This window comes from Scyliorhinus torazame, chromosome 11 (assembly GCF_047496885.1).
Source record: "Scyliorhinus torazame isolate Kashiwa2021f chromosome 11, sScyTor2.1, whole genome shotgun sequence".
Lineage (NCBI taxonomy): Eukaryota > Metazoa > Chordata > Chondrichthyes > Carcharhiniformes > Scyliorhinidae > Scyliorhinus > Scyliorhinus torazame.
Window position 1 is genome coordinate 251,472,249 of NC_092717.1, and position 24,127 is coordinate 251,496,375.

Consider the following 24,127-nt stretch of genomic DNA (forward strand, 5'->3'; position numbering starts at 1 on the left):
AGATTTCTTGAAATGTGTTGAGAGCTTTTTATATCAGTATGTCGAAGGTGCAACAAGGGATTGTGCAGTGCTGGATTTGTGGGGACGAAGCCAGCCACGTGTTTGTGGTTCTGTGTGAATCAAGAGCAGAACAGTGGGGGGTCGTTCGAAATGGAATGGACGAGAGGTCCAACATGTTCCCTTTAGGGTCAAATGGAGGAGCAAAGCCCAGAGAACCCTGGATGTCTCAAAATATTCGGGACTGGATAAGAAGGAAAAGAGAGACTTTAAACAGGTACAGAGGCAGTAAGTATGCACAGACCCTATTAAGTATAGAAAGTACAGGGGTAAACTCAAAAGGGGCACGAAAAAGCATTGGCCAGACCAGTACCAGTGAGTCTCACATCGGTGGTAGGGAGACTATAGGAGAAAGTTCTGAAGGAGAGAATCTATCTCCACTTGGAGAGGGATAGTCAGCATGGCTTTGTCAGAGAGGAGTGATGCCTAACCACAGAATTCCTACAGGGCAGAAGGAGGCCATTTGGCCATCGAGTCTGGACTGACCCTCCGAAAGAGCACCCCTCCGAGGCCCACTCCCCCGCCCCATCTTTGTAACCCCATAACTCCATCTAACCTACACATCTTTGGACACCAAGGGACAAATTAGCATGGCCAATCCACTTATAAGTGTAAGAAGTAACTTACACTTCTTTAGACTATAGGAGGAACCCAGAGCACCTGGAGAAAACCCGCGCAGACATTGGGAGATGCTCCATTCAGTCACCCCGGGCTGGAATTGAACCGGGTTCCTGCTGCTGTGAGGCAGCAGTGCTAACAAATTTGATAGAATTTTTCGAGGAGGTGATCAGGTGTGTAGATGAGGGCAGTGCAATTGATATTGTTTATCTAGATTTCAGCAAAGTCTTTGACAAGTCCCACGTGGGATCCAGGGTAACTTGGCAAGTTGGATCCAAAACTGGCTGAGTGATAGGAGACAGAGAATGGTGGTAGAAGGCTGTTTGTGTGACTGGAGGCCGGTGGCCCAGTGGCGTACCCCAGGGAGCAGTGCTGGCTCCCCTCCCTTACTGTTTGTGATATGTATAAACGATAGAGAAGAAAATGTGGGGGGGGGGGTGAAAAGTATGTTTTATTTTTGGGGGACAAGAAGATTGGCCGACTGTTAAATAAGTAGCTAAGAAGGTCTTGGGTTGCAGGAAGATATAGACTGGTTGGTCAGGCGGGCAGATCAATGGCAGACGGAATTTAACCCGGAAAAGTGTGAGGTGATGGGCTTTGGAAGGAGAAACCAGTCAAGGGAGAACTCAATGAATGGCAGGACATGAGGAAGCTCAAAGGGACCGTGGGGGGCTGGTCCACAGATCCCTGAAGGTGGCAGGGCAGGCGAATAGGGTCGTTAAGAAGGCATATGGGTCACTTGCCTTTAATATATAAGAGCAGGGAGGTTGTGTTGGAGCTGTACAGGAATTGCCTAGGCCCCAGCTGGAGCACTGTGTGCAGTTCTGGTCACCGCACTATAGGAAGGAGGTGATTGCACTGGAGAGGGTGCAGAGGAGATTCACCAGGATGTTGTCTGGGATGGAACATTTCAGCTAGGAAGAGGCCTCTTCTGTACTGACTGATTCTATGATCTCTATGAATTATTCCACCATTCTCTCTCACTCTACATTTCCTACTCCTTTCATTTTCTCTCAGATTTTCTAACAAGTCTAACTTGCCTAACATCCCTTCACTTAACCATTCAGTGACTGCAGCCCATAGCTCCTGATTAACAAAGGGGTGAAAGGTTATCAGTGGTGGGCAGGAATGTGAGGTTGAGTTTCAGACAGATCATCCATGATGCGGGGCTGTGTAGCACACTGGGCTAAATCGTTGGCTTTGAAAGCAGACCAAGGCAGGCCCGCAGCACGGTTCAATTCCCGTACCAGCCTCCCCGAACAGGCGCCGGAATGTGGCGACTAGGGGCTTTTCACAGTAACTTCATTTGAAGCCTACTTGTGATAATCAGCGATTTTCATTTTCATTTCATGATATTATAGAATGGCTGGGCAGCCTAGCAGGGCCGAGTGGCCTCCTGCTCCTAGTTGTTTGTTGGTATATTATGTTGATATATTATGTTGGATTTGCATTTATTAAAGAGAATATTGTTGGCTTGGGACTGTTCTGAATGAAATTGATGCTGTGATGTACAGATCTACTCCGATTATCGACTACCTCATAGATGGGAAATGTGTATTGAGTTTTAATTGTTCTGAGTTGTGATTTTTGCAGCCAGTTTGTGTGTTCTCTGTCATTCACTTATTCCTTAACCTGGAGCCATCAGTACCAAAGGAGAGCTGGGCTGACCATATTGGCTGTGTCTGGACTGAGCACAGCTTGTGTACATGTCTCTGTACTGAGCACAGCTTGTGTACATGTCTCTGTACTGAGCACAGCTTGTGTACATGTTTCTGTACTGAGCACAGCTTGTGTACATGTCTCTGTACTGAGCACAGCTTGTGTACATGTCTCTGTACTGAGCACAGCTTGTGTACATGTTTCTGTACTGAGCACAGCATTTGTACATGTCTCTGTACTGAGCACAGCTTGTGTACATGTTTCTGGACTGAGCACAGCTTGTGTACATGTTTCTGGACTGAGCACAGCATTTGTACATGTCTCTGTACTGAGCACAGCTTGTGTACATGTTTCTGGACTGAGCACAGCTTGTGTACATGTGTCTGTACTGAGCACAGCTTGTGTACATGTTTCTGGACTGAGCACAGCATTTGTACATGTCTCTGTACTGAGCACAGCTTGTGTACATGTTTCTGGACTGAGCACAGCTTGTGTACATGTCTCTGGACTGAGCACAGCATTTGTACATGTCTCTGTACTGAGCACAGCTTGTGTACATGTTTCTGGACTGAGCACAGCTTGTGTACATGTTTCTGGACTGAGCACAGCTTGTGTACATGTTTCTGTACTGAGCACAGCTTGTGTACATGTTACTGGACTGAGCACAGCTTGTGTACATGTTTCTGGACTGAGCACAGCTTGCGTACATGTTTCTGGACTGAGCACAGCTTGTGTACATGTTTCTGGACTGAGCACAGCTTGTGTACATGTTTCTGGACTGAGCACAGCTTGTGTACATGTTTCTGGACTGAGCACAGCTTGTGTACATGTTTCTGTACTAAGCACAGCTTGTGTACATGTTTCTGGACTGAGCACAGCTTGTGTACATGTTTCTGGACTGAGCACAGCTTGTGTACATGTTTCTGGACTGAGCACAGCTTGTGTACATGTTTCTGTACTGCGCACAGCATGTGTACATGTTTCTGTACTGAGCACAGCTTGTGTACATGTTTCTGGACTGAGCACAGCTTGTGTACATGTTTCTGGACTGCGCACAGCTTGCGTACATGTTTCTGTACTGAGCACAGCTTGTGTACATGTGTCTGGACTGAGCACAGCATGTGTACATGTTTCTGGACTGCGCACAGCTTGTGTACATGTTTCTGTACTGAGCACAGCTTGAGTACATGTCTCTGGACTGAGCACAGCTTGTGTACATGTTTCTGTACTGCGCACAGCTTGCGTACATGTTTCTGTACTGCGAACAGCATTTGTACATGTTTCTAGACTGAGCACAGCTTGTGTACATGTTTCTGTACTGAGCACAGCTTGTGTACATGTCTCTGGACTGAGCACAGCTTGCGTACATGTTTCTGTACTGCGCACAGCTTGTGTACATGTTTCTGGACTGAGCACAGCTTGTGTACATGTTTCTGGACTGAGCACAGCTTGTGTACATGTTTCTGGACTGAGCACAGCTTGTGTACATGTTTCTGGACTGAGCACAGCTTGTGTACATGTTTCTGTACTGCGCACAGCTTGCGTACATGTTTCTGTACTGAGCACAGCTTGTGTACATGTTTCTGTACTGAGCACAGCTTGTGTACATGTTTCTGTACTGAGCACAGCTTGTGTACATGTTTCTGTACTGACCACAGCTTGTGTACATGTTTCTGTACTGAGCACAGCTTGTGTACATGTTTCTGGACTGAGCACAGCTTGTGTACATGTTTCTGTACTGAGCACAGCTTGCGTACATGTTTCTGTACTGAGCACAGCTTGTGTACATGTTTCTGTACTGAGCACAGCTTGTGTACATGTTTCTGGACTGAGCACAGCTTGTGTACATGTTTCTGGACTGAGCACAACTTGTGTACATGTTTCAGTACTGCGCACAGCTTGCGTACATGTTTCTGTACTGAGCACAGCTTGTGTACATGTTTCTGTACTGAGCACAGCTTGTGTACATGTTTCTGTACTGAGCACAGCTTGTGTACATGTTTCTGTACTGAGCACAGCTTGCGTACATGTTTCTGTACTGAGCACAGCTTGTGTACATGTTTCTGTACTGAGCACAGCTTGTGTACATGTTTCTGGACTGAGCACAGCTTGTGTACATGTTTCTGGACTGACCACAGCTTGTGTACATGTTTCTGGACTGAGCACAGCTTGTGTACATGTTTCTGTACTGCACACAGCATTTGTACATGTCTCTGTACTGAGCACAACTTGCGTACATGTTTCTGTATGAAGCACAGCTTGTGTACATGTTTCTGGACTGAGCACAGCTTGTGTACATGTTTCTGTACTGACCACAGCTTGTGTACATGTTTCTGGACTGAGCACAGCTTGTGTACATGTTTCTGTACTGCACACACCATTTGTACATGTCTCTGTACTGAGCACAACTTGTGTACATGTTTCTGTACTGCGCACAGCTTGTGTACATGTTTCTGTACTGACCACAGCTTGTGTACATGTTTCTGTACTGACCACAGCTTGTGCACGTTTCTGTACTGCGCACAGCTTGTGTACATGTTTCTGGACTGAGCACAGCATGTGTACATGTCTTTGGACTGAGCACCGTGGATGAGAGCCATGCAAACTCCAGACGGACAGTGACCCGGGGCCAGGATGGAACCCTGAATGGCCTGGTTGGGATCTGTAGATTTGGTGGAATTCTCAAACTGGATTACTGCCAGCTGTGCTAAGAGACCCTAACATTTTGTTTGATTTGTTTATGTGATGTGGGTGTCACTGGGCCAGTATTTGTTGCCCCTTCCCTAATTGCCCTTGAATCGAGTGACTTGCTTGGCCGTTTCTGAGGGCATTTAAGAGTCAGCCACATTGCTGGGGACCTTGAGTCACCTGTAGACCGGGTAAGGATGGCAGATTTCATAGAATCTACAGCGCAGAAGGAGGCCATTCGGCCCATCGAGTCTGCACCGGCTCTTGGAAAGAACACCATACCTAAGCCCACGCCTCCACACTATCCCCGTAACCCAGTAACCCCATCTAACCCTTTGGATTCTGAGGGGCAATTTATCATGGTCAATCCAGCTAACCTGCACATCATTGGACTGTGGGAGGAAACCGGAGCGCCCGGAGGAAACCCACGCACACACGGGGAGGACATGCAAACTCCACACAGACTATCCCCGAGGCCGGAATTGAACCCAGGTCCTTGGAGCTGTGAGGCAGTAGTGCTAACCACTGAGCCACCCTGAAGGACATTAGTGAATCAGATGGATTTTACAACAATCAGCAATGATTTCACAGCCATCATTAAACTTTAAATGAGTGGGATTGGAACCTGGGTCCCCAGAGCAATACCTTGGGTCTCTGGGTTACTCGTCCAGTGACAACACTATTGCAACAAAAGGGAAGGGCAGGATCTTCAAGGAATACTGGGAATTATGGATGTGTTTGTTCCTTCTCTCCTCAGGTCACCGGTTTGAGGATGTTCCTGGAGTTCGACGGCACTTGGTCAAAAGAAGCACAAAAGGAACGGTTGTGCATGTGGGAAAAGACCATTCCGAACCCTTCCCAAAGGCCAAGAAGGCTGATCGGAAACCACATGAGGTACATTCTGTTGATTTTAGAGTTTCCAAACATAGTCCCCCTCCTCTGAGGGCATTGACTTGGTGCCGGAGTTGCAATGCTCACCTGAGTGGCTGATGCGTGTGTGTTTGTGATGGTGCGTGTCAGACTTTGGGAGGGGAAGGTCATTGCTGCTGGGCACAGCCCTGCTTTCACGCAGACTCCACCCCCTCCCGTCTTCAGCAGTGATTGGCTGAGAGCAGACAAGAGGTGGGACCCTGGCTGATCACTCCTTCCCTAAATTAAGTGCCCTGCACTGGGGATCGGCCAGCACAGCACTGACCATGGATCAAACCTGGATATCTGACTGCTGATCACCTATTCCCTCAACTCACTGATCCATCAGGAGACTGTGAAGCGTTTCACCTGAAGCGAGAGGAGCTGAGGAAGTGATGATGTTTAAGTACATTGTAAGTTTATTGTACAGAGTGAACTTGCGGTAATCTGGAATTCACTTCTTTATATTACAGAGCACTGACCAACAGGCACGCAATCCTACACATATGGATGATTGCAATTCTAGTTTTTATATTTTCACATCACCAATCAGCCCCTGTGGGTTGTACAGGCAGGCTCAGCCCGCGACCAGTTGATTGCTGGCTAAAGGGTAGAGACAGTGCCCTATGTGGTTTGCCATGGCCACTGCTGCTTGCGGTGAATGGGACTGGTAAATGGTGGAGTCTGCACAGACTCGCTGTCACTCTGGGATAGTGGGCTGTGTACTTTGGGTGAGATTTTGGTTTTGTGATTCAGGCCCCCGAGTGTGCGGTGTCAGGTTGTGGCTTTGTTTTTCGAAGGGAGAAATATTGAATTAAACCATTGAATATCTAACGGAGGCGTTGTGGATTTGACGAAGTGTTTTAAAATCATTCATGAGAATTGAGCGACGCTAGCATGGACATTGCCCATTTACTGCCCGTCCCAAATTGCCCTTGATAAGGTGGTGAAGAGCTGCCTTCTTGAACCGCTGCAGTCCATATTGTCTAGGTACACGCTCTGTGCTGTTAGGGAGGGAGGTCCAGGATTTTGATCCAGTGAAGGAACGGTGATGTATTCCCAAGTCAGGGTGGTGAGTGACTTGGAGGGGAACTTTGCAGTTGGTCGTGCCCAAGCGTCTGCTGCCCATGTTCTTCAAGGTGGCAGAGATCACGGGTTTGCAAGGCGCTGTCGAAGGAGCCTTGCTGATTTGCTGCAGTGCATTTTGTCAATGGTACACACGGCTGCCACTGTGCGTCGGTGGTGGAGAGTTTGAATGTTTCAAGTGGTGGATGGGATTCCGATCAAGTGGGCTGCTCTGTCCTGGGTGGTGTCAAAAGCCCTGATTGTTGTTGGAACCACACTCAACTAGGCAATTGACTTGTGCCTTTTAGATTGTGGACAGTCTTTGGGGAGTCAGCCGGTGAGTTCCTCACCGTAGGATACCCAGCGTCTGATCTGCTCTTGTAGCCACAGTATTTTTAAGGCTAGTCCAGATAAATCTTTCAGCAATTGTAGATTGTGGAGGTTTCAGCGATGGTTCAATGTGGTGGGGCGATGGTTAGATGAGCTCCTGTTGGAGATGGTCATTGCCTGCCATTTGTGAGGCACAAATGTTTCTTGCCATTTATCATTCCAAGTCTAAACATTGTTCAAGTTTTGCTGTTTGCGGGCACAGACCGTCATTCCCTGGAGTTGTGGATGATACTGAAGACTGAAATCATCAGTGAACATCCCAACATCTGACCTTGCGATGAAGGGAAGGTCATTGATGAAGCAGCTGAAGATGGTTGGGCCTGGGACACTTCCCTGAGGAACTCCTGCAGTGATGTCCTGGGACTGAGGTGTACGGCTTCCGAAATCCAGAACCATCTTCCATGTTGAGTCTCAGTGCTGAGCAATATTTTCAGATTGTGCCCTTGAGGCGAGGTGCTGAATGTTGTGTAATTGTTTCTCACTGCATTTTTATTCAGGTGTTTGTCGAACTGAATGAGTTGACAGTGGATAAGAATCATGAGATGCAATGGAAGGAGACAGCCAGGTGGATCAAATTTGAGGAGGATGTGGAGGAGGAAACGGATCGCTGGGGAAAGCCGCACGTGGCTTCGCTCAGTTTCCGAAGTCTGCTGGAGCTCAGGAAGACGCTGGCACATGGTAAGTTTTCCGGGTTTATTCAATTAAACGGCAATTAAAACGGTGACTTCAGGTGCTGATCAGCTGCATCTGACGTATTTGTGTCACTCAGCTGGAGAATATATCTCGTTGTTTTGAGTTGTTACGGCATTGCGATTATTGATGAAATTGTGCATTTAATGCCCAGGTGGTAAAATCAAAAAAATCCTTTGCTAAATTTCTCCACAGATCTCTCCTTTAAGACTTTCTTTAAATCCCTCCTTTGTGACCAAGATACTCGTGTGAAGTGCATTGGGTTACTTTATTATGTTAAAGACACGATATAATTACGCGTTTTTGTTGTCCCATAGTGAAACAATTTGCACATAGGCCCAGCATTTGTTGTGTTTTTCAGGCTGAGGGCCCGTCACAGTGCCAGATACTGTGTGGAATCTGTGTGAGCTGACTCCTCAAAAAAGGACAGCATTGCAGTTGAACCTGTTCTTGCCCACATGCAGGACCCTGCCAGCGGGATCACAGGGCCACAATTAGGAGCGGGATCCCTGGCCTATTTATCTTTTTATACATTTGCATTTGTGGGCACAGCTGACCAGGTTTTCTGCCCAACCCCAACTGTCCTTGAGAATCTGGAGGTGAGCTGCTGCCTTTTTGAATACAACTGAGTGGCTTCCTGGGCCATTTTCCAGGTCAGCCACATTGCTACAAGTCTGCAGTTACAGGTAGACCAGACCGGGTAAGGAAGGCAGATTTGCCCCCACTAAAAGACATGAGTGAGCCAGATGGGTTTTTACAATAACCCGGTAGTTTCATGGTCACCATTATTGAGGCTAGCTTCAATGGGAATTAAACCCATACCTCTAGATTATTATTGTGGACCCCTGGGTTGCTGCTCCAGTAATATAACCATGATTTTGCCTTCCCAGCCCAGGAACACCCTCAAACATCTCTGGGTTACAATCACCGAGCTCAGAACAGACCAAGAATCAAGCTTATTAATTCCTAGCTTGTGTACCGAAGTACCACGATGGACCGAGCCAAAATGTTCTGCTGGGGGTGTTTAAACTAATTGCCTGCACTGATCAAACTCTCTCTTCCTTGTACAGGCACGGTTCTGTTAGACTTGGACCAGAGGAGCTTGCCGGGGATTGCACATCAAGTGGTCGAACAGATGATCATTTCGGACCAGATCAAGGCTGAAGATCGAGCCAACGTGCTGAGGGCACTGCTCCTCAAACACAGGTAGGGCACGTGAAGGAGGTCACGGTCCCAGGGTTTTACAGCACAGAAAGAGGCCATTCAACGCTTTGTGTCTGCACCGGTCATCAAGCACCTATCTATTTTAATCCCAGGTTCCAGCAATTGGTCCATAGTCTTGTTTGCTAGGGCGTTTCAAATGGTCAACTAAATGCTGGAAAATGCCGTGAGGATTCTTGCCCATACCTCCCTTTCAGCTCGTGAGTTCCACATTCCCACCACCCGCTGGGAGAAAGTTTTTCCTCAAATTCCCTGCCTTACCTTAAATCTATGCCCCCTGGTATTGACCGCTGTACTAAGCGGAAAAGTTCCTTCTTTGTGCTGGAGGGTGTGCAGAGGAGATTCACTAGGTTAATCCCAGAGCTGAAGGGGTTGGATTACGAGGAGAGGTCGAGTAGACGGACTGGACTCGCTGGAATTTAGAAGGATGAGGGGGGATCTTATTGAAACATATACAATTATGAAGGGAATAGATAGGATAGATGCGGGCAGGTTGTTTCCACTGGCGGGTGAAAGCAGAACTCGGGGGCATAGCCTCAAAATAAGGGGAAGTAGATTTAGGACTGAGTTTAGGAGGAACTTCTTCACCCATAGGGTTGTGAATCTATGGAATTCCTTGCCCAGTGAAGCAGTGGAGGCTCCTTCATTAAATGTTTTTAAGATAAAGAAAGATAGTTTTTTGAAGAATAAAGGGATTAAGGATTATGGTGTTCGGGCCGGAAAGTAGAGCTGAGTCCACAAAAGATCAGCCATGATCTCATTAAATGGCGGAGCAGGCTCGAGGGGCCAGATGGCCTCCTCCTGCTCCGAGTTCTTATGTTCTTGTCGACCCTACCTGTCCTTCATAATCTTATACACCTCGATCAGGGCCCCCTCAGCCTTCTCCACACTCAGGAAAACAACCCCAGCCTCACCAGCCTCTCTTCAGAGCTGAAAAGCTCCAGCCCAGGCAACACCCTCAGTGTCACCCCACCGCAATCACACCCTTCCTATAGTGTGGTGACCAGAACTGTACACAGTAATGAGCATTTTATACAGCTCCACCATAACCTCCCTGCTCTTATATTCTCCGCCTCGGTTAACCAAATCCAGTTCACCCATCATTCGCCCTTGTTAACTGACCTCCAGTGTCACCTACTGCGGCTGCACCCCTCCCTATCTCTGTAACCTCCTACTGCGCCTGCACCCCTCCCTCTCTCTGTAACCTCCTCCAGCGCCTGCACCCCTCCCTATCTCTGTAACCTCCTCCAGCGCCTGCACCCCTCCCTATCTCTGTAACCTCCTCCAGCGCCTGCACCCCTCCCTATCTCTGTAACCTCCTCCAGCCCCTGCAGCCCTCCCTATCTCTGTAACCTCCTCCAGCGCCTGCACCCCTCCCTATCTCTGTAACCTCCTCCAGCGCCTGCAGCCCTCCCTATCTCTGTAACCTCCTCCAGCGCCTGCACCCCTCCCTATCTCTGTAACCTCCTCCAGCCCCTACACCCCTCCCTATCTCTGTAACCTCCTCCAGCGCCTGCACCCCTCCCTATCTCTGTAACCTCCTCCAGCCCCTACACCCCTCCCTATCTCTGTAACCTCCTCCAGCCCCTACACCCCTCCCTATCTCTGTAACCTCCTCCAGCGCCTGCACCCCTCCCTATCTCTGTAACCTCCTCCAGCGCCTGCACCCCTCTCTGTCTCTGTAACCTCCTCCAGTCCCTACACCCCCTCCCTATCTCTGTAACCTCCTCCAGCCCCTACACCCCTCCCTATCTCTGTAACCTCCTCCAGCGCCTGCACCCCTCCCTATCTCTGTAACCTCCTCCAGCGCCTGCACCCCTCTCTGTCTCTGTAACCTCCTCCAGTCCCTACACCCCCTCCCTATCTCTGTAACCTCCTCCAGCCCTTACAACCCTCCCTATCTCAGTAACCTCCTCCAGCCCCTACACCCCTCCCTATCTCTGTAACCTCCTCCAGCGCCTGCACCCCTCCCTATCTCTGTAACCTCCTCCAACCCCTACACCCCTCCCTATCTCTGTAACCTCCTACAGCCCCTACAACCCTCCCTATCTCTGTAACCTCCTACAGCCCCTACAACCCTCCCTATCTCTGTAACCTCCTACAGCCCCTACACCCCTCCCTATCTCTGTAACCTCCTCCAGCCCCTACAACCCTCCCTATCTCTGTAACCTCCTACAGCCCCTACACCCCTCCCTATCTCTGTAACCTCCTCCAGCGCCTGCACCCCTCCCTATCTCTGTAACCTCCTCCAGCCCCTACACCCCTCCCTATCTCTGTAACCTCCTCCAGCGCATGCACCCCTCCCTCTCTCTGTAACCTCCTCCAGCGCCTGCACCCCTCCCTATCTCTGTAACCTCCTCCAGCCCCTACACCCCTCCCTATCTCTGTAACCTCCTCAAATGCCTGCACCCCTCCTTATCTCTGTAACCTCTTCCAGCCCCTACAGCCCTCCCTATCTCTGTAACCTCCTCAAGTGCCTTCACCCCTCCCTATCTCTGTAACCTCCTCCAGCCCTCCCTATCTGTTACATATTCCAGCCCCTACAACCTTCCCCTCTCTGTAATCTCCTCCAGCACTTGCACTCCTCCCGATCTCTGTAATCTCCTCTGTAACATCCTCCAGCCCCAAGACCCCTCCCTATCTCTGTAATAATAATAATCTTTATTGTCACAAGTAGGCTTACATTACCCTCCCTATGTCTGTAACCTCCTCCTGCCCCTACATTCCTCCTTAACACTGCAAAGAAGTTACTGTGAAAAGCCCCAAGTCGCCACATTCCGGTGCCTGTTTGGGTACACCGAGGGAGAGTTCAGAATGTCCAATTCACCTAACAGCGCATCTTTCGGGCCTTCTGGGAGGAAACCGGAGCACCCGGAGGAAATCCACGCAGACACGGGGAGGATGTGCAGACTCCATACAGACAGTGACCCAAGCAGGAATCGAACCTGGGACCCTGGAGCTGTGAAGCAACAGTGATAACCACTGTGCTACCGTGCAGCCACCATCCAACGTCCCTCCCTATCTCTGTAACCTCCCACAACCCTCCCTATTTCTGTAACCTCCTCCAGCGCTAACACTTCTCCCTATGTCTGTAACCTCCTCCTGCTCCTACATTCCTCCCTATCTCTGTAACCTCCTCCTGCCCCTACACCCCTCCCTATCTCTGTCACCTCCTCCAGCCCCTACACCCGTCCCTATCTCTGTAACCTCCTCCAGCTCCTGCAACCCTCCCTGTCTCTGTAACCTCCTCCTGCCCCTACATTCCTCCCTATCTCTGTAACCTCCTCCAGCCCCTACACCCGTCCCTATCTCTGTAACCTCCTCCAGCCCCTACACCCCTCCCTATCTCTGTAACCACCTCCAGCCCTTACACCCGTCCCTATCTCTGTAACCTCCTCCAGCCCCTACAACCTTCCCTGTCTCTGTAACCTCCTTCAGCCCCTACACCCGTCCCCATCTCTATAACCTCCTCCAGCCCCTACACCCGTCCCCATCTCTATAACCTCCTCCAGCCCTTACCTCCCTCCCTATCTCTGTAACCTCATCCAGCCATATGCCCTCCCTATCTCTGTAACCTCCTCCTGCTCCTACAACCTTATCTATCTCTGTAACCTCCTCCTGTCCCTACACCCCTCCCTATCTCTGTAACCTCCTCCAGCCCCTACACCCCACCCTATCTCTGTAACCTCCTCCAGCCCCTACACCCCTCCCTATCTCTGTAACCTCCTCCAGCCCCTACACCCCTCCCTATCTCTGTAACCTCCTCCAGCCCCGACAACCCTCCCCATCTCTGTAACCTCCTCCAGCCCCTACACCCCACCCTATCTCTGTAACCTCCTCCAGCCCCTACACCCCTTCCTATCTCTGTAACCTCCTCCTGCCCCTACAACCTTATCTATCTCTGTAACCTCCTCCTGTCCCTACACCCCTCCCTATCTCTGTAACCTCCTCCTGTCCCTACACCCCTCCCTATCTCTGTAACCTCCTCCAGCCCCTACACCCCTCCCTATCTCTGTAACCTCCTCCTGTCCCTACACCCCTCCCTATCTCTGTAACCTCCTCCTGTCCCTACACCCCTCCCTATCTCTCTAACCTCCTCCAGCCCCTACACCCCTCCCTATCTCTGTAACCTCCTCCTGTCCCTACACCCCTCCCTATCTCTGTAACCTCCTCCTGTCCCTACACCCCTCCCTATCTCTGTAACCTCCTCCAGCCCCTACACCCCTCCCTATCTCTGTAACCTCCTCCTGTCCCTACACCCCTCCCTATCTCTGTAACCTCCTCCTGTCCCTACACCCCTCCCTATCTCTGTAACCTCCTCCAGCCCCTACACCCCTCCCTATCTCTGTAACCTCCTCCAGCCCTTACACCCCTCCCTATCTCTGTAACCTCCTCCGGCCCCTACACCCCTCCCTATCTCTGTAACCTCCTCCAGCCCCTACACCCGTCCCTATCTCTGTAACCTCCTCCAGCCCCCTACACCCCTCCCTATCTCTGTAACCTCCTCCAGCGCCTGCACCCCTCCCTATCTCTGTAACCTCCTCCAGTCCCTACACCCCTCCCTATCTCTGTAACCTCCTCCAGCCCCTACACCCGTCCCTATCTCTGTAACCTCCTCCAGCCCCCTACACCCCTCCCTATCTCTGTAACCTCCTCCAGCGCCTGCACCCCTCCCTATCTCTGTAACCTCCTCCAGTCCCTACACCCCTCCCTATCTCTGTAACCTCCTCCAGCCCCTACACCCCCTTTCTATCTCTGTAACCTCCTCCAGCCCCTACACCCCTCCCTATCTCTGTAACCTCCTCCAGCCCCCTACACCCCTCCCTATCTCTGTAGCCTCCTCCAGCCCCTACACCCCTCCCTCTCTGTAACCTCCTCCAGCCCCTACACCCCTCCCTATCTCTGTAACCTCCTCCAGCCCCTACACCCCTCCCTATCTCTGTAACCTCCTCCAGCCCCTACACCCCTCCCTATCTCTGTAACCTCCTCCAGTCCCCGACACCCCTCCCTCTCTCTGTAACCTCCTCCAGCCCCTACACCCCACCCTATCTCTGTAACCTCCTCCAGCCCTTACACCCCTCCCTATCTCTGTAACCTCCTCCAGCCCTTACAACCCTCCCTATCTCTGTAACCTCCTCCAGCCCCTACACCCCTCCCTATCTCTGTAACCTCCTCCAGTCCCTACACCCCTCCCTATCTCTGTAACCTCCTCCAGCCCCTACAACCTTCCCTGTCTCTGTAACCTCCTCCAGCCCCTACACCCGTCCCTATCTCTGTAACCTCCTCCAGCCCCTACACCCCTCCCTATCTCTGTCACCTCCTCCAGCCCCTACACCCCTCCCTATCTCTGTAACCTCCTCCAGCCCCTACACCCGTCCCTATCTCTGTAACCTCCTCCAGCCCCTACACCCCTCCCTATCTCTGTAACCTCCTCCAGCCCCTACACCCCTCCCTATCTCTGTAACCTCCTCCAGCCCCTACATCCTCCCTATCTCTGTAACCTCCTCCAGCCCCTACACCCGTCCCTATCTCTGTAACCTCCTCCAGCCCCGACACCCCCTCCCTGTCTCTGTAACCTGCTCCAGCCCCGACACCCCTCCCTATCTCTGTAACCTCCTCCAGCCCCTACACCCTCCCTATCTCTGTAACCTCCTCCAGCCCTTACCTCCCTCCCTATCTCTGTAACATCCTCCAGCCCCCTACACCCCTCCCTATCTCTGTAACCTCCTCCAGCCCTTACCTCCCTCCCTATCTCTGTAACCTCCTCCAGCCCCTACACCCCCTCCCTATCTCTGTAACCTCCTCAAGCCCCTACACCCCTCCCTATCTCTGTAACCTCCTCCAGCCCCGACACCCCCTCCCTCTCTCTGTAACCTCCTCCAGACCCTACACCCCTCCCTATCTCTGTAACCTCCTCCAGCCCCTACACCCCTCCCTATCTCTGTAACCTCCTCCAGCCCCTACACCCCTCCCTATCTCTGGAACCTCCTCCAGTCCCCGACACCCCTCCCTCTCTCTGTAACCTCCTCCAGCCCCTACACCCCACCCTATCTCTGTAACTTCCTCCAGCCCTTACAACCCTCCCTATCTCTGTAACCTCCTCCAGCCCCTACACCCCTCCCTATCTCTGTAACCTCCTCCAGTCCCTACACCCCTCCCTATCTCTGTAACCTCCTCCAGCCCCTACACCCCTCCCTATCTCTGTAACCTCCTCCAGTCCCTACACCCCTCCCTATCTCTGTAACCTCCTCCAGCTCCTGCAACCCTCCCTGTCTCTGTAACCTCCTCCTGCCCCTACATTCCTCCCTATCTCTGTAACCTCCTCCAGCCCCTACACCCGTCCCTATCTCTGTAACCTCCTCCAGCCCCTACACCCCTCCCTGTCTCTGTAACCTCCTCCTGCCCCTTCATTCCTCCCTATCTCTGTAACCTCCTCCAGCCCCTACACCCGTCCCCATCTCTATAACCTCCTCCAGCCCTTACCTCCCTCCCTATCTCTGTAACCTCATCCAGCCATATGCCCTCCCTATCTCTGTAACCTCCTCCTGCCCCTACAACCTTATCTATCTCTGTAACCTCCTCCTGTCCCTACACCCCTCCCTATCTCTGTAACCTCCTCCTGTCCCTACACCCCGCCCTATCTCTGTAACCTCCTCCTGCCCCTACAACCTTATCTATCTCTGTAACCTCCTCCTGTCCCTACACCCCTCCCTATCTCTGTAACCTCCTCCTTTCCCTACACCCCGCCCTATCTCTGTAACCTCCTCCAGCCCCTACACCCCTCCCTATCTCTGTAACCTCCTCCTGTCCCTACACCACTCCCTATCTCTGTAACCTCCTCCTGTCCCTACACCCCTCCCTATCTCTCTAACCTCCTCCAGCCCCTACACCCCTCCCTATCTCTGTAACCTCCTCCTGTCCCTACACCCCTCCCTATCTCTGTAACCTCCTCCTGTCCCTACACCCCTCCCTATCTCTGTAACCTCCTCCAGCCCCTACACCCCTCCCTATCTCTAACCTCCTCCTGTCCCTACACCCCTCCCTATCTCTGTAACCTCCTCCTGTCCCTACACCCCTCCCTATCTCTGTAACCTCCTCCAGCCCCTACACCCCTCCCTATCTCTGTAACCTCCTCCAGCCCTTACACCCCTCCCTATCTCTGTAACCTCCTCCAGCCCCTACACCCCTCCCTATCTCTGTAACCTCCTCCAGCCCCTACACCCGTCCCTATCTCTGTAACCTCCTCCAGCCCCCTACACCCCTCCCTATCTCTGTAACCTCCTCCAGCGCCTGCACCCCTCCCTATCTCTGTAACCTCCTCCAGTCCCTACACCCCTCCCTATCTCTGTAACCTCCTCCAGCCCCTACACCCCCTTTCTATCTCTGTAACCTCCTCCAGCCCCCTACACCCCTCCCTATCTCTGTAACCTCCTCCAGCCCCTACACCCCTCCCTATCACTGCAACGTCCTCCAGCCCCTACACCCCTCCCTATCTCTGTAACCTCCTCCAGCCCCCTACACCCCTCCCTATCTCTGTAACCTCCTCCAGCCCCTACACCCCTCCCTCTCTCTGTAACCTCCTCCAGCCCCTACACCCATCCCTATCTCTGTAACCTCCTCCAGCCCCTACACCCCTCCCTATCTCTGTAACCTCCTCCAGCCCCTACACCCCTCCCTATCTCTGTAACCTCCTCCAGTCCCCGACACCCCTCCCTCTCTCTGTAACCTCCTCCAGCCCCTACACCCCACCCTATCTCTGTAACCTCCTCCAGCCCTTACACCCCTCCCTATCTCTGTAACCTCCTCCAGCCCTTACAACCCTCCCTATCTCTGTAACCTCCTCCAGCCCCTACACCCCTCCCTATCTCTGTAACCTCCTCCAGTCCCTACACCCCACCCTATCTCTGTAACTTCCTCCAGCCCCTACACCCCTCCCTATCTCTGTAACCTCCTCCAGTCCCTACACCCCTCCCTATCTCTGTAACCTCCTCCAGCCCCTACAACCTTCCCTGTCTCTGTAACCTCCTCCAGCCCCTACACCCGTCCCTATCTCTGTAACCTCCTCCAGCCCCTACACCCCTCCCTATCTCTGTCACCTCCTCCAGCCCCTACACCCCTCCCTATCTCTGTAACCTCCTCCAGCCCCTACACCCGTCCCTATCTCTGTAACTTCCTCCAGCCCCTACACCCCTCCCTATCTCTGTAACCTCCTCCAGCCCCTACACCCCTCCCTATCTCTGTAACCTCCTCCAGCCCCTACATCCTCCCTCTCTCTGTAACCTCCTCCAGCCCCTACACCCATCCCTATCTCTGTAACCTCCTCCAGCCCCTACACCCCCTCCCTGTCTCTGTAACCTGCTCCAGCCCCGACACCCCTCCCTATCTCTGTAACCTCCTCCAGCCCCTACACCCTCCCTATCTCTGTAACCTCCTCCAGCCCTTACAACCCTCCCTATCTCAGTAACCTCCTCCAGCCCCTACACCCCTCCCTATCTCTGTAACCTCCTCCAGTCCCTACACCCCTCCCTATCTCTGTAACCTCCTCCAGCCCCTACACCCCTCCCTATCTCTGTAACCTCCTCCAGTCCCTACACCCCTCCCTATCTCTGTAACCTCCTCCTGCCCCTACAACCTTCCCTGTCTCTGTAACCTCCTCCAGCCCCTACACCCGTCCCTATCTCTGTAACCTCCTCCAGCCCCTACACCCCTCCCTATCTCTGTCACCTCCTCCAGCCCCTACACCCCTCCCTATCTCTGTAACCTCCTCCAGCCTCTACACCCGTCCCTATCTCTGTAACCTCCTCCAGCCCCTACACCCCTCCCTATCTCTGTAACCTCCTCCAGCCCCTACACCCCCTCCCTATCTCTGTAACCTGCTCCAGCCCCGACACCCCTCCCTATCTCTGTAACCTCCTCCAGCCCTTACACCCCTCCCTATCTCTGTAACCTGCTCCAGCCCCTACACCCTCCCTATCTCTGTAACCTCCTCCAGCCCTTACCTCCCTCCCTATCTCTGTAACATCCTCCAGCCCCCTACACCCCTCCCTATCTCTGTAACCTCCTCCAGCCCCTACACCCCTCCCTATCTCTGTAACCTCCTCCAGCCCCTACACCCCTCCCTATCTCTGTAACCTCCTCCAGCCCTTACACCCCTCCCTATCTCTGTAACCTCCTCCAGCCCCTACACCCCTCCCTATCTCTGTAACCTCCTCCAGCCCTTACACCCCTCCCTATCTCTGTAACCTCCCCGAACCCCCTACACCCCCTCCCTATCTCTGTAACCTCCTCCAGCCCCTACACCCCTCCCTATCTCTGTAACCTCCTCCAGCCCTTACACCCCTCCCTATCTCTGTAACCTCCTCCAGCCCCTACACCCCTCCCTATCTCTGTAACCTCCTCCAGCCCCTACACCCCTCCCTATCTCTGTAACCTCCTCCAGCCCCTACACCCGTCCCTATCTCTGTAACCTCCTCCAGCCCCCTACACCCCTCCCTATCTCTGTAACCTCCTCCAGCGCCTGCACCCCTCCCTATCTCTGTAACCTCCTCCAGTCCCTACACCCCTCCCTATCTCTGTAACCTCCTCCAGCCCCTACACCCCCTTTCTATCTCTGTAACCTCCTCCAGCCCCTACACCCCTCCCTATCTCTGTAACCTCCTCCAGTCCCCGACACCCCTCCCTCTCTCTGTAACCTCCTCCAGCCCCTACACCCCACCCTATCTCTGTAACCTCCTCCAGCCCTTACACCCCTCCCTATCTCTGTAACCTCCTCCAGCCCTTACAACCCTCCCTATCTCTGTAACCTCCTCCAGCCCCTACACCCCTCCCTATCTCTGTAACCTCCTCCAGTCCCTACACCCCACCCTATCTCTGTAACTTCCTCCAGCCCCTACACCCCTCCCTATCTCTGTAACCTCCTCCAGTCCCTACACCCCTCCCTATCTCTGTAACCTCCTCCAGCCCCTACAACCTTCCCTGTCTCTGTAACCTCCTCCAGCCCCTACACCCGTCCCTATCTCTGTAACCTCCTCCAGCCCCTACACCCCTCCCTATCTCTGGCACCTCCTCCAGCCCCTACACCCCTCCCTATCTCTGTAACCTCCTCCAGCCCCTACACCCGTCCCTATCTCTGTAACTTCCTCCAGCCCCTACACCCCTCCCTATCTCTGTAACCTCCTCCAGCCCCTACACCCCTCCCTATCTCTGTAACCTCCTCCAGCCCCTACATCCTCCCTCTCTCTGTAACCTCCTCCAGCCCCTACACCCATCCCTATCTCTGTAACCTCCTCCAGCCCCTACACCCCCTCCCTGTCTCTGTAACCTGCTCCAGCCCCGACACCCCTCCCTATCTCTGTAACCTCCTCCAGCCCCTACACCCTCCCTATCTCTGTAACCTCCTCCAGCCCTTACAACCCTCCCTATCTCAGTAACCTCCTCCAGCCCCTACACCCCTCCCTATCTCTGTAACCTCCTCCAGTCCCTACACCCCTCCCTATCTCTGTAACCTCCTCCAGCCCCTACACCCCTCCCTATCTCTGTAACCTCCTCCAGTCCCTACACCCCTCCCTATCTCTGTAACCTCCTCCTGCCCCTACAACCTTCCCTGTCTCTGTAACCTCCTCCAGCCCCTACACCCGTCCCTATCTCTGTAACCTCCTCCAGCCCCTACACCCCTCCCTATCTCTGTCACCTCCTCCAGCCCCTACACCCCTCCCTATCTCTGTAACCTCCTCCAGCCTCTACACCCGTCCCTATCTCTGTAACCTCCTCCAGCCCCTACACCCCTCCCTATCTCTGTAACCTCCTCCAGCCCCTACACCCCTCCCTATCTCTGTAACCTCCTCCAGCCCCTACACCCCCTCCCTATCTCTGTAACCTGCTCCAGCCCCGACACCCCTCCCTATCTCTGTAACCTCCTCCAGCCCTTACACCCCTCCCTATCTCTGTAACCTGCTCCAGCCCCTACACCCTCCCTATCTCTGTAACCTCCTCCAGCCCTTACCTCCCTCCCTATCTCTGTAACATCCTCCAGCCCCCTACACCCCTCCCTATCTCTGTAACCTCCTCCAGCCCCTACACCCCTCCCTATCTCTGTAACCTCCTCCAGCCCCTACACCCCTCCCTATCTCTGTAACCTCCTCCAGCCCTTACACCCCTCCCTATCTCTGTAACCTCCTCCAGCCCCTACACCCCTCCCTATCTCTGTAACCTCCTCCAGCCCTTACACCCCTCCCTATCTCTGTAACCTCCCCGAACCCCCTACACCCCCTCCCTATCTCTGTAACCTCCTCCAGCCCCTACACCCCTCCCTATCTCTGTAACCTCCTCCAGCCCTTACACCCCTCCCTATCTCTGTAACCTCCTCCAGCCCCTACACCCCTCCCTATCTCTGTAACCTCCTCCAGCCCCTACACCCCTCCCTATCTCTGTAACCTCCTCCAGCCCCTACACCCGTCCCTATCTCTGTAACCTCCTCCAGCCCCCTACACCCCTCCCTATCTCTGTAACCTCCTCCAGCGCCTGCACCCCTCCCTATCTCTGTAACCTCCTCCAGTCCCTACACCCCTCCCTATCTCTGTAACCTCCTCCAGCCCCTACACCCCCTTTCTATCTCTGTAACCTCCTCCAGCCCCTACACCCCTCCCTATCTCTGTAACCTCCTCCAGTCCCCGACACCCCTCCCTCTCTCTGTAACCTCCTCCAGCCCCTACACCCCACCCTATCTCTGTAACCTCCTCCAGCCCTTACACCCCTCCCTATCTCTGTAACCTCCTCCAGCCCTTACAACCCTCCCTATCTCTGTAACCTCCTCCAGCCCCTACACCCCTCCCTATCTCTGTAACCTCCTCCAGTCCCTACACCCCACCCTATCTCTGTAACTTCCTCCAGCCCCTACACCCCTCCCTATCTCTGTAACCTCCTCCAGTCCCTACACCCCTCCCTATCTCTGTAACCTCCTCCAGCCCCTACAACCTTCCCTGTCTCTGTAACCTCCTCCAGCCCCTACACCCGTCCCTATCTCTGTAACCTCCTCCAGCCCCTACACCCCTCCCTATCTCTGTCACCTCCTCCAGCCCCTACACCCCTCCCTATCTCTGTAACCTCCTCCAGCCCCTACACCCGTCCCTATCTCTGTAACTTCCTCCAGCCCCTACACCCCTCCCTATCTCTGTAACCTCCTCCAGCCCCTACACCCCTCCCTATCTCTGTAACCTCCTCCAGCCCCTACATCCTCCCTCTCTCTGTAACCTCCTCCAGCCCCTACACCCATCCCTATCTCTGTAACCTCCTCCAGCCCCTACACCCCCTCCCTGTCTCTGTAACCTGCTCCAGCCCCGACACCCCTCCCTATCTCTGTAACCTCCTCCAGCCCCTACACCCTCCCTATCTCTGTAACCTCCTCCAGCCCTTACAACCCTCCCTATCTCAGTAACCTCCTCCAGCCCCTACACCCCTCCCTATCTCTGTAACCTCCTCCAGTCCCTACACCCCTCCCTATCTCTGTAACCTCCTCCAGCCCCTACACCCCTCCCTATCTCTGTAACCTCCTCCAGTCCCTACACCCCTCCCTATCTCTGTAACCTCCTCCTGCCCCTACAACCTTCCCTGTCTCTGTAACCTCCTCCAGCCCCTACACCCGTCCCTATCTCTGTAACCTCCTCCAGCCCCTACACCCCTCCCTATCTCTGTCACCTCCTCCAGCCCCTACACCCCTCCCTATCTCTGTAACCTCCTCCAGCCTCTACACCCGTCCCTATCTCTGTAACCTCCTCCAGCCCCTACACCCCTCCCTATCTCTGTAACCTCCTCCAGCCCCTACACCCCTCCCTATCTCTGTAACCTCCTCCAGCCTCTACACCCGTCCCTATCTCTGTAACCTCCTCCAGCCCCTACACCCCTCCCTATCTCTGTAACCTCCTCCAGCCCCTACACCCCTCCCTATCTCTGTAACCTCCTCCAGCCCCTACATCCTCCCTATCTCTGTAACCTCCTCCAGCCCCTACACCCGTCCCTATCTCTGTAACCTCCTCCAGCCCCTACACCCCTCCCTATCTCTGTAACCTGCTCCAGCCCCGACACCCCTCCCTATCTCTGTAACCTCCTCCAGCCCTTACACCCCTCCCTATCTCTGTAACCTGCTCCAGCCCCTACACCCTCCCTATCTCTGTAACCTCCTCCAGCCCTTACCTCCCTCCCTATCTCTGTAACATCCTCCAGCCCCCTACACCCCTCCCTATCTCTGTAACCTCCTCCAGCCCCTACACCCCTCCCTATCTCTGTAACCTCCTCCAGCCCCTACACCCCTCCCTATCTCTGCAACCTCCTCCAGCCCTTACACCCCTCCCTATCTCTGTAACCTCCTCCAGCCCCTACACCCCCTCCCTATCTCTGTAACCTCCTCCAGCCCCTACACCCCTCCCTATCTCTGTAACCTCCTCCAGCCCCTACATCCTCCCTATCTCTGTAACCTCCTCCAGCCCCTACACCCGTCCCTATCTCTGTAACCTGCTCCAGCCCCGACACCCCTCCCTATCTCTGTAACCTCCTCCTGTCCCTACACCCCTCCCTATCTCTGTAACCTCCTCCAACCCCCTACACCCCCTCCCTATCTCTGTAACCTCCTCCAGCCCCTACACCCCTCCCTATCTCTGTAACCTCCTCCAGCCCTTACAAGGCTCTGAATTCTATATTTGTCTGCTTCTGGCCTTCTTGTACATATCCAGTTTTCCTCACTCCCCTGCTTTCAGATGTCGGGAACCTAAGATCTGGAATTTCCACCTTTCCCTCCACCTTGAAGATAATATGTTTTTGTTACAAAGAACAAAGAAAAGTACAGCACAGGAACAGGCCCTTCAGCCCTCCGAGCCTGCGCCGACCATGCTGCCCGACTAAACTACAATCTTCTGCATTTCCGGGGTCCGTATCCCTCTATTCCCGTCCTATTCATGTGTTTGTCAAGATGCTCCTTGTGGTAATACCAGGAATTGCGGTACCAGAGAGAGGAATAACCATTGGCTAGACCGCGGGGTCTAAAATTGGGCAATGTACATAGCCCCGCCCTGAGAGGCGGGGTATAAGAACCAATGCCGTCCCAGCAGCCTTCACTTCTGTAACTTCGCTGCTGGGTACAGTTCTATCTGATTAAAGCTGAATCGATATGACTCCACGTGGACTCAAGCGTATTGATTGCGTATCACTCCTTAAATGTCACTATCGTCCCTGCTTCCACCACCTCCTCCGGTAGCGAGTTCCAGGTACCCACTGCCCTCTGTGTAAAAAAAAAAAAAAAAACTTGCCTCGTACATCTATTCTAAACCTTGCCCCTCTCACCTTAAACCTATGTCCCCTAGTAATTGACCCCTCTACCCTGGGGAAAAGCCTCTGACTATCCACTCTGTCAATGCCCCTCATAACTTTGTAGACCTCTATCAGGTCGCCCCTCAACCTCCGTCTTTCCAGTGAGAACAAACCAAGTTTATTTAATCGCTCCTCATAGCTAATGCCCTCCATACCAGGCAACATTCTGGTAAATCTCTTCTGCACCCTCTCTAAAGCCTCCACATCCTTCTGGTAGTGTGGCGACCAGAATTGAACACTATACACCAAGTGTGGCCTAACTAAGGTTCTATACAACTGCAACATGACTTGCCAATTTTTATACTCAATGCCCCGGCCAATGAAGGCAAGCATGCCGTAGGCCTTCTTGACTACCTTCTTCACCTGTGTTGCCCCTTTCAGTGACCTGTGGACCTGTACACCTAGATCTCTTTCACTGTCAATACTCTTGAGGGTTCTACCATTCACTGTATATTCCCAATCTGTTATGTTC

At 53.1% G+C, this 24,127-nt stretch overlaps 1 protein-coding gene across 1 annotated transcript in view; it reads left to right on the top strand.

The window, feature by feature from the left end:
• LOC140385965 (anion exchange protein 2-like) overlaps nucleotides 1–24,127 on the top strand; it is a gene marked incomplete at its 3' end in the record, with an annotated part of 360,889 nt that overhangs the window by 281,481 nt on the left and 55,281 nt on the right. Inside the window, exons 7-9 of the mRNA XM_072468609.1 lie at nucleotides 5,780–5,916; nucleotides 7,884–8,064; nucleotides 9,147–9,282. Of these exons, the coding sequence (XP_072324710.1) occupies nucleotides 5,780–5,916; nucleotides 7,884–8,064; nucleotides 9,147–9,282 (454 nt within the window). The remainder of the gene's footprint in view (nucleotides 1–5,779; nucleotides 5,917–7,883; nucleotides 8,065–9,146; nucleotides 9,283–24,127) is intronic.